The 11,366-nt window shown below is 36.1% G+C and overlaps 1 protein-coding gene across 1 annotated transcript in view; it reads left to right on the plus strand.

The window, feature by feature from the left end:
• Positions 1-9,700, plus strand: part of LOC149826999 (inositol-pentakisphosphate 2-kinase IPK1-like) — a 29,082-nt gene extending 19,382 nt beyond the window's left edge. Inside the window, exons 3-7 of the mRNA XM_090018409.1 lie at positions 6,384-6,531; positions 6,703-6,743; positions 6,893-7,003; positions 7,452-8,066; positions 9,399-9,700. Of these exons, the coding sequence (XP_089874535.1) occupies positions 6,384-6,531; positions 6,703-6,743; positions 6,893-7,003; positions 7,452-8,066; positions 9,399-9,587 (1,104 nt within the window). The 3' untranslated portion in view covers positions 9,588-9,700. The remainder of the gene's footprint in view (positions 1-6,383; positions 6,532-6,702; positions 6,744-6,892; positions 7,004-7,451; positions 8,067-9,398) is intronic.
• The last annotated feature ends 1,666 nt before the right edge of the window (positions 9,701-11,366 follow it).

An 11,366-nucleotide genomic window follows, 5' to 3' on the forward strand; every position in this document is an offset into this window, starting at 1 on the left:
AAAGCTAAGGCTGGAAGATGGTACACTTCTCGAGAATCCTACTCCCTACCGTCAACTCGTTGGGCCTCTGACATACTTATCCATTACTCGGCCAGACATAGCTCATGCAGTTCATTCCGTCAGTCAATTTCAACATGCACCTACAACTGTGCACATGAGTGTAGTCTTAAGGATTGTCAGATATATTAAAAACACCATAACTAAGGGAGTTTTTCTTTCCTCTTCATCATCACTTGATTTAATTGCTTATACAGATGCTGATTGGGGAGGAAATCCCAATGATAGAGTCTCAACCACTGGTTTTTGTGTTTTCTTAGGTGACTCTATGATTTCTTGGAGATGCAAGAAGCAGCATAAAGTATCATTGTCCTCAACTGAAGCGGAATATCGTGCAATGGCCACTACAACCATGGAGCTTGTGTGGCTTAGAAGTCTCCTCTGTGATATGGGCATCATCATCTCAATTCCTTCGAAGATGTGTTGCGATAACAAGAGTGCTATCTATATTGCAAGCAACCACACCTTCCATGAGCGTACTAAACATATTGAGATGGATTGCCACTATGTTCGAGATGAATACCTAAAAGGAACCATTACTCTGCCCTACGTCACATCCGAGTACTAGTTGGCGGACTTCTTCACCAAAGCTCTTGCTGCTCCTCGTTTCATGTTTCTTCTCAACAAGCTTTTCGTTGTATCCCCGTAAAGCTTGAGGGAGGGTGTTAAAATATATATGTAATATATATTTATATATATATATCTATATATATATATATATAAATATATTCTGCCCGATAAGGGGTAATTCTGTAACTCGCCCAATAGGGGCAGTTTAGTCTTTTTTCTTTTCTACTTTTTTCCTTTTTCCTTTTTCCTTTTCTATTTTTTCCATTTCTTTTTTGTCTTTTTTCTTTTTCTTTTTGTGCATTTAATGCACAACCATTGGGAGCCCCAACAAAGAGTCGTTGGGCCCCCAACGGTCACAATTGTGACCGTTGGGAGCCCAACGACTCCTTGTTGGGACTCCCAATGGTCCCTCTCTCTTGCTTTTCTCTAACTCTCCCTCACTCCTCTCTTGCCTATAAATAAGTGGGGTCTCCCCCTTTGTAATGTGTGACTTCTACAAGCCCTTTAGTGCATTTATAAGATTTTATGCTTTCTAGCAATTTTTGGCTTTTGTGTATGTCCTCTTTTGGACTTGTTCTTTGATTTCTATGTGTGAATGTCCATTGTAGGACATACATTTCTTTTCCGCATATTTCATTACAATAGAGAGAGGAGCAAAGATTTGCATATGGTTTTTATTGATTTGGAGAAGGCATACGATAGAGTACTTAGGGATGTTCTCTGGTGGACAATGATGAAGAAATGTGTTTCTCTCAAGTACATCAGTATAATTAAAGATATGTACAAAGTAGTAGTAACCAATGTCCGCACTTGTGGAGGGGTGACAACCAATTTTCCTATAACGGTTGGGTTATATCAAGGATCTGCATTAAGCCCTTTCCTATTTGCTATAGTGATGGATGAGCTTACGAGATCAATTCAAGAAAATGTGTCATGGTGTATGTTGTTTGCTGATGATATTGTTTTGATTGATGAGTCTAGAGCTGAGGTTAATGCTAAGTTAGAATTATGGAGACAGACATTGAAAGCAAGAGGTTTTAAGTTGAGTAAGAGTAAGACAGAATATATGGAATGTCGGTTTAGTAAGCAACGAAGTAGTGATGCGAGTGTAGTGAAGCTTGGTGAGCAAGAAATACTGGTGGATGACTGTTTCAAATATTTGGGAACTATCATTCAAAAGTATGGAGAAATTGATGGAGATGTAAATCATAGGATAAAGGTTGGGTGGATGAAATGAAAAAGTGCAACTGAAGTGTTGTGCGATCGTAGATTTCCATTGAAGGGAAAGTTTTATAGGACGACAATTAGGCCCACTTTACTATATGGTACGAAATGCTGGGCTGCCAAGCGACATCATATTCAAAAAATAAGTGTAGCTGAGATGCGTATGCTTAGATGGATGTGTGGAAATACAATAAAAGATTAGATTCAAAACAAGGAGATACGTAAGAAGGTAGGCGTTGCATCCATTGAAAATAAGATGAGAGATAATCGTTTACGGTGGTTTGGACATATTCGGCGAAGGCCTAATGATGCTCCAGTTAGAAGGATGGAGAAATGGAAAAATATATTAGTTAAAAGAGGTCGGAGTAGGCCTAAGAAGACTTGGATGGAGATGATAGGAAAGGATATGAATGCTTTGAACCTCACCGAGGACATGACATTGGATAGAAATGATTGTAGGAGAAGGATTCATATGGAAAACCCATAATGATTTTCTTTTTTGGTTCATATCGCCGACCCCAATTGTTTTGGGATGAAGGCGTAGTAGTTGTTGTTGTTGTTGCATAATAAATACCCTCTACAAGAGTAAACAACTTCAATTCCTAAAAAATATATTAGAAAACCTAAATCAGTCATTTCAAAATATTTTTTGAGAAGTTTTTTAATATTTTCAACTCCCTATTTGTCTTCTTCGATGATGATCATGTCGTCCACATAGATAAGTAGGATAATAATACTTGCATCAGAAATCTTAACAAATAAGGCAGTGTCAGTCAAACAAGATCTGAATCCAATATCAATCATGACATGGCTAAACCTATCATACTAAGCCTTTGGGTCTTGTTTAAGACCATAAAAAGCCCTTTTTAGACGAAAAGCTTTACCTTTAGGAGCATTTATACCAAGAAGTGCCTCCATATAGACTTCTTCAACTAAGTTTTCTTTAAAAAAGATATTTTTGACATCCATTTGAAATATAGGTCATTTTTTAATTGAGGCTAATGCTACTTGAGTCCTAACAATGGTCATTCTAGCAACTGGTGCAAATTTTTTTTCGTAATCTATGCCATATTCCTGGGAATAGTCTTTGGCAACTAATCTGAATTTATATCTTTTAAGAATTTCATCACTCTTGGTTTTGATCTTATATACCCACCTGCAACCTATAGGTTTTTTGCCTCGTAGGACATCTTGAATGATCCAAGTATTAGCCTTTTCTAACGCTTCTAACTTTATCCTCGTGGCTTCTACGCATAGGTTGAAGGTTTTGCATATGAGTGAATTAATGCAATGAATGCTTTGTATTTTGAGAAAAAAAAGTCATAAGATACGAACTTTCTAGGTGATTTAGAGATTCTAAATAACCTTTTAGTTTGAACTTCGGATTGTTTAGCATATTTTTCTAGTGCACATGGGTATTTGAAATCCTTACAGAATACTGCAAATAGTGTTGGTTCCCATGAGAATGCTCTTCATTAATTATATGATCATTATCAAGGTTACACTCATCTATTATATCAATATTATCATCAAGATCATATTCATGATCATGTTTTTTATAATTTGAAATCAAATCAAATAAAAATGAATACTCAACTACTTCCTCAACTTTTTCAAAGTAAAAAAAGCTTTCCTTTTCTAAAAAGGACACATTCATGAAACATATAATTTTTTATTTTTGGGATCAAAGCACTGATAACCTTTTTGGTTATCTGCATAACCCAAAAATGCACATGAAATAGCTCGAGGGGAGTGTTTATCATTTCTGTTAGTGAAAACAAAATATTTTATTCCAAAAACTCTCAATCTAAAATATTCATGAGCTAATTTAAGAAGTTTTTCAACTGCTGATATATTTTTCAGAGAAGAAGATAACATCTTATTAGTAAGATATGTCGCAGTTAGGGTTGCTTAAGCTCAAAAATCCTTTGATACTTGGTTTGCTATTAGTAAAGTTCTAGTTGTTTGTATAATATGTCTGTGTTTTTGTGAAAGTATCTCCAACAAGATACTACAAACAATATTACAATATTCTTGGAAATAAATGCGTATACAAACGCCCAACAAGAACACTTGAAACACTTGTGCACAACACAAACTCACAAATGCACAAATACGAACCCAAAAGTCATAAGTTCCACTAACACAAGCTTGGGCTATAATCCCAAAGCCTTATCAAATACAATGGAGGAGGGCCCATTATATAGGGCTTAGAGAGACCCTTGGAGGGGCTCCCACATAGTCGTTGGAGCCCCTCCAACGGTCACAAATGTGACCGTTGGAGGGGCCCTACGACTAGTGGTGGGCCCCCCAAGATACAAGGTACAAATGGTACAAAAAAGAAAAAAGGAGAAAAATAAAAAGGAAAAAATACAATACATATTCAAGAAATGAATATGCGCAAAAATGAGAAAAAGACTAAACTACCCCTACGGCTAAATAATAGAAATATATATTTTATATATATAATAAGTAGATACATATACATATATATTAATATATGTATATGTATTACCTTATATATATAAAATATATATATAACATTACATGATTTGATTACATAATTTAACAGTTTTCGTTCAGCCAAGCTATTTTGTTGTGGTGTGAGGACAAAATTTTTGATGTGTGATGCCATGCCATGTAGATTTAGATAATCATTAATTTTTTTTTACAAGAATTCTCCCCCTAAATCAGTTCAAAAAGTAGAAATGTCATTTTTAAACCTATTTTTGACTAAGTTGAGAAATATTTGAAAATATAAAAAGACTTCAGACTTATGTTTAAATAGATCCAAGTATGACTACTGAAATCATCAACAAAAATCACATAGTATGCATATCCACCCTTTGATGTAACTGGTTCTGGCCCTCAGACATCCGAATGTATTAACTCAAGCGGTGTAGAAGAAATAAAAGTTCTTTCATAGAATGGTAATCTCTTCATTTTATCAAGGATACAATCTTTAGATTTAAAATTTTCAAAGTTACACAACTTTTTCAGATTTGGAAAGTATTGAATTTTGGATACATTAGGATGACCAAGTCGTTTGTGCCATAAATCCAAGTCAATTTTCTGAATATTGAAACAAAAGGTATCCTTAGTCAATTTTTCTAGGTTTAGTACTCTCAAACTCCAGTCTCAAGCCATTTATAAATTGGTAGAAGTGCTCCGCATCATGTTGTTTTTGCCAGAGTTCTATATCTTTTAGGTAATGCCACTTAAGCTTAAGAATAAATAATTCTTTTCAAAGTTCGGACAATTCATTATAGTATTCTCTAATACTTTTGTTTTTTTGAATCATTGTTCGAACTTTGTTTTGTAAATTGCACATGTGCAATATCTTTAAGGGAATACATATTCTTAAGGTATTCCAAAGCTTTGTTGACATGCTCGAATTTTGCAAGATTAGAGAACTTTTTAATATTCACTCTATTGATTAGCCAAGACATAATCTTGGCATGCCCCATTCTCTACTCTTTCCACTTTTTCTCATAAGTAACTAGTACCTTAATGTTTTTACCTTCCGTAAGAGGCACTTCTTTTTCGTTTTTTACTTTTGTGAGGACTAGTTTAGGCTTCAGATCGAACCATCAATTAATCTCTACAATCCCTTTCCCCATATGTGGTGCTTCATTATTGAAGACTACATTACAAAATTAGTATCATTGGGTTTCGTGGGTATGATAGTGACTTTCTCATTGTCATTCATTCTTACAAAGAAGAGAGAAAGAGATGAGGAGAGAGATGAGAGAAGGGAATAGATGAGAAAGAAGAGAGTAATAGCACGAGCACACCACCACGAATACACGAGCCAACGAACCATGCTTGCACAATCACACAAACACTTGAATCACCAAAGAATTCTTTCTTTCTCCCACGATCATAAAAAACGAGGTAACAAACAATCCTCAAGAGTCAAGAGCAACCTTGCTCTAATACTATGTAAAGAAACAAGTCTTCTAATCACGCACAATATGTCCACCAAATATTTAGGAGAACAAGCACAACAAGTGTCCACAAAAGGGCACACTACCAAGACCCACACAAGGGGTATCCACGAGAAGACTTAAAAATAAATAACATTTTATTCATTACCAAATGCAAGAAGCATTGCATTAAGGAGGGGGGATAACTCCTATTTATATACATGAGAGAAGAGTGAGAAAGAGACTTAATAGAGTCGTTGGAGCCAAGTCCAACAGCTCTATTTGTTGCCATTGGACTAGCTCCAACGGCTCTATGACTAATCAACTTAGTTGTTGACTAGTTAGAGCTCTAGTTCATTTTGAACTAGATAAAAAATGCAAAAAATGAAAAACGTAAAAATAAAGAAAAAGAAAAAATAATTATATATATATATATATAATATATACATATGTGTACATTTTAACAGAATCTAAGGGAACATTTTAATGATTTTCTTCTCCTGGGCATTGTTAAATTTGTGTTTCAGCTTCTATTGTTCCATTTGAGTCTGAGATTTATCTGTATCATGGTTTTGATTTTGGATAACCTTTTCCTCGGACTTTCAGAGGCATGTCCAAGTATCAAAAGAATTCCTCAAGGCTGTGGAGAAGAGAATTCTTGGACAGCGCCCATCTTGGCGTATTGATGCTGCCAATGTCAACGCATGCTGTGGTTCTGCACTTCTTATGTCTGACCATTCTTTGTTTTCACATGGTAAAGACTACTCTCTCTCTCTCTCTTTTAAACACACATGCATAGATGGACACGTGCATGTACATGCACACATCATTCTGATCATTACAGGTCTGCTGACACACACACACACATCATTCTGAGTGTACAAAGAAGAAGATGCAGTTAGTGGTTTTTATTTGTTCATTACAGGTCTGCTGACACGGGGGCACTGCATTGCTGTGGAAATAAAGGTGTCTTTTCTGAAATTCTCACAAATCTTCTTGGTGTTTATGGTGGTGCAAACTGCAAAGTCCATTTTCTTTTTTCTATGTTTCTTTCAGTTGCATTCTCATTTTGTGTTCTTTTTCTTTTTAATGCCCATGGTATCATAAGTGACCAGCCAAAATGCGGATTTCTTCCTTTCTCAAGTTTCATAGCTGAGGTAAATTCTATCAAGAAGAGGGCTACTCGTTTCAAAATGCACCAAGTGCTGAAATTTCATCAAGGAGAGGTATCATTTCTTTCCACTTGCTGCACAAGTCTGGTTTAACACAAAATTGCCCAATCCTTCTTGGAAGATTTTTGTTGAAGTCTAATGGTATTAATTACATGAATTTCAAACTGCTTCATTATTTACAACTCCTAAGATATGTTAGTTTTTTGTGTTTCATCGTTCTGGGCATTGTAATTGCCTTTTTGACTTGTAAACAGGTTTTTCATTGTTTATCATGTGAAATCTTTTTATTTTAGTCATCAATTTGTTGACCTCACAAACTCACCTTATTGAACCAAACACATAAATATTTAAGTCAGTTTGTTGTAGATGTTCTTTTAAAAGTCCAAACAAACTGGAAGCATTTGTTGTTTTAGTATTCTTTGTAGATTCAGGTTTTCTGCAGAAGTCCACATACACTGTATATGCTGGTCTCATCCAGGGCGTTTTTCTATTTTTCTTTCAGATATCAGAGTTAAGCATATATGACCCCTTAGATTTATTCTCTGGATCTAGGGAAAGAATACACCATGCTATCAGAGCTCTCTTTACTACTCCACAGAACAATTTTCGTGTATTTTTGGATGGGGTGCTCATTTATGGTAGTTTAGGTGGTTACTCGGAAGCTATTTGTAGTTTGACTGACACATGTGAAAGAAGCAAAGTATTTGTGGATATGCTTGATGGTGTGATCAAGTCCAACAATGGTCAGCGCATCTCATGTTTTATAGAGCTAGTTGCAGAGACACTTTACCATTCTGGGATACTAAATAAGCTTGTCAAGGTTCAGAAACTTGATTTATTTGACATAGAAGGAGCAATCCATGCATACTACAACATAATTTCACAACCCTGCAGCATATGCAAGAATTCATTTGATTCAAAATTGGTGCAGCGTTGTTCTTTCTTCCATTCTCTTTCATTGGAGGAGAGCTTAAAAATCATAAGGGAGTACCTAATATCTGCAACTGCAAAGGATTGCAGTGTTATGATCAGCTTTCAACCCAGAGGGACTGGAGACTCACATAATGAATATGGCTCTATTTCTCTGGGGTCCACAAATCAAAGTTTCAATTACAAGGTTAATCCTGACCCTCAGTATTTTCTTCAGTTATTACTGTTATGTTTGTTTAAGTCTAGGCAATCTAGTTAAGGATCACATAATAGTGATCATCCCGTGATAGCTATTCATTTCACACGCTCATATGCATCTTAAGTCATTGCACTCTTTTCCTTTTAGTCTCTCTTTTGAGTAGACATAATTTGCTTTGGTTTATTCTAGGGCTGTACATGCCAAACGAGAATGGTTTTGCTTTTAGTCATTTCTCGTGAAAAGTTGCAACAAGTTTATTAAGTGATTATGTTACCACCTTGGTTGTTTTGTTGTGGCATCATTTCATTATGTACATTAGCATTCTCATCGTTATCAGAAGATTGTGAATCCAATCCATAATTTCTTCTTGCCTTTTTGGCTTTATGTTCCACAAATTAGCATTGCATAAAAAATCACTAATCTGTTGTTACTTGCTTCATTTATTCAAAGGCTTGAGCTAACAGATAGAGCTCCTTGGCCTTATACCCATCCTGTAAATTTATCTCATCCTGACTTCATTTTTAAATTGTTCTCCCAGTTTCAATATAGTAGTGCATTTTACCTGTTCCTCTACTTCCAAGAATGAACTTCATGGTTTAGTTATCTGGTCCTACATGATGAGTGTCCTTCATATACTTTGCAATAAAAAATTCAAGTAATTTGCCTAAAAAAAACTCAGTTTAGCAATATCTCTTTAGATTGTTTCAAGTTAGGTTTTCCTTCTTACGTCAAAGCCCAAGGCGTAGAGTTTTTTGTAAACACATGTTTTCACATATATTGTTTCTAGTTAGGTTTGTCTCTTGTCGTCAAAACCCAAGGCATAACGTTCTTTGTGCACGTGTTTTCACGTATCAATACAAAACGTGCATTTACTTTGTCCTCACTACTCATGTAACAAATTTATTTTTTATTGTGTTTTCATCAGTAAGAGTCTTGTGCAGATACATCTGATTGCTGCACATTTCTATAGTATGTTTGGATTTTTGTTTCCTTCTAGTGCATTGAGCTTGTGATTTAATAAGATTAGTTATTGGCAATACTTTTATCAATGAATAAAGTTATTCATCTAGTAAACTAAATACAGAACATGGAAAAAAAGGGCAACCATACCTACCTCCTTCCAGTGGCTGTTGTTCATTCTTAAACTTTCACCAAAGATGAGCGGCTCCATGACTTTAATGAGGCTATTATTTTAATCCATTCTTAATTTCCATCCAGACAAAATAGTATTTCTATTATCATGGCACTTTTGGTTGGGTTCTTTTTTCTTGGTTAATTGTGATTTTGGTGTTAACTGTACTATACAAATCCTACCTGCAGGCTCACTTCATTGACCTTGATATGAAGCCTTTGAAGAAGATGGTTTACTACTATGAGTTGGACCAGAAAATTGTCAGCCATTATTGTGCACGTATGATAAGAGAAGTTGGAGATGGTGACACAGTAGCCAAGTTGCATAACCAACAATTAGCATTATTTGAACCAAACATGGGTGATCAAATAAAGTAGGATATTACATTTTGGAAATGAGAGAAATTCTGTATTAGTTAATAATGAATTGTTATGCCCATAGGTACATTATTTTCAATTCACGAAATTGCCCAGTTTGATTGAATGTTTCATTTGTTAGTTGCTAGCACTACACATTTTGGAAGTGCACTTATTTCGTAATGCTGTTTAGTGTGATGTGGGTGTATAGCTGAAGCAGGTAATCCCTGATATTCTCTTTCATTAAAGAAATTGCTTGATTAGAAAAAGCAGAAATTTCTTGAGTGGAAATTCACCCATGTCTTATGAAATGGTTGTTCTTTTATGCTGTAATCATTATGATTCCTTTTTCTTCTTGGAGTGGCACAGGCGAACTAGAATTGGCTGGATTTTACAATAAGAATGTCAAACAATAACTGTTGATTGTTGGTCAAATTTAGTTGCACAAAAGATAGTGGTTGATAATAATTGTTGAGAATAGGTGGTTTTAAGTAGAGTTATCTTTCATTAAGGTGCTTTCTGTAATTTAGTTATTTATAATGGGGCAGTATTGTAATTAGGTCTTTAAGCCTCTCTCTATTTAACATAGAGAGAGGCCCTAATCGAATTATGAGTTCTGAGGTTTTCTTTGCAGCCGTCTCTCTCTCTTCTCTCTTCTCTCTCTCTCTTCTCTATTTCTAGGGTTCAGGCCATTCTACATGGTATCAGAGCTGTACCGATCGTGGGAGCGTGATCGAGCGTGATCGTGGGAGCGTGATCGTGGGAGCGTGATCGTGGGAACGTGATCGTGGGAGCGTGATCGAGTCTGATCAAGGCTCGATCGATCGTGGAGGCCATCAGATCGTGGAGGCCACCAGATCTGTCAACAGATCTAATGAGAAAAAGGAAAAATACCTAATCAGGTCAGCGATAATTTTTTTTTTCTGGATCTGTTGACAGATCTGATCACGCAGTTGGTCGTGGATGCTTGCTGTGAGTTCGCAGCTTCTTGTCGTGGATGCTTGCTGTGAGTTCGCAGCTTCTTGTTTTTATCATTTCATGACTGCCTACTGTCTCGGTTTCGTGGCTACCTGTTGGGAGTTGATTGTTGTTGGTATAATATACACTGAACATGTTGTGAGATATTGCTATAGTTGTTGTTGGGAGTCTGATTACTGTTGGTGATTTTACATATGGTTGGGGGCCTGTTTTGTGTATCTTGATACCGTGGTTGTGTGGAGTTTGATTGGTGTTGGTACTCTTTGCACTGAAAATGTTTTGTGTATCTTGATATCGTGGCTGTGTGGAGTTTGATTGGTGATATCGTGGCTGTGTGGAGTTTGATTGGTGCTGGTACTTCCTGCTTATTTTTTTTCCCTCCAGCAATCCAACTCTTAGTGGTGTTGCTCGGGAAAAATTAATGACGTATTGTCAAACTGTATATGTCTGGGGAGCTGCCCCTGTTATGAAAGATTTTTTTGCATATGCAGAAGTCGTGTTAGCTGTGAATCACTGAAGTGCTGAATTATCTGTCTGCTTGTGGGCTGCTGCTCACTACTGTAGTGGGGTTTTTTTTTGTTGTTCGTGAGTGAACAACTGCTGGTTGGAATATCAGTTAGCGTGTGGGTGTAACACGCGGGGTTTGTTTTTGGATAGTGTGGAGACTGTCCAGTTTTTTTTTTCTGCAGTATGGTTGAAACTTCTAAAGGTGATTCAAAATTGGAACAGATGGGAGAATATAAGGCATTTGCCAATCCTTTTTCGTACGGCTCGTCTGTGAGGTTAAATGAAACCAACTATGCCCGGTGGTCCAGAACATTT

The sequence above is a fragment of the Nuphar pumila genome, chromosome 10 (assembly GCF_984573655.1).
Source record: "Nuphar pumila chromosome 10, dmNupPumi1.hap1.1, whole genome shotgun sequence".
In the NCBI taxonomy this organism is placed as follows: domain Eukaryota; kingdom Viridiplantae; phylum Streptophyta; class Magnoliopsida; order Nymphaeales; family Nymphaeaceae; genus Nuphar; species Nuphar pumila.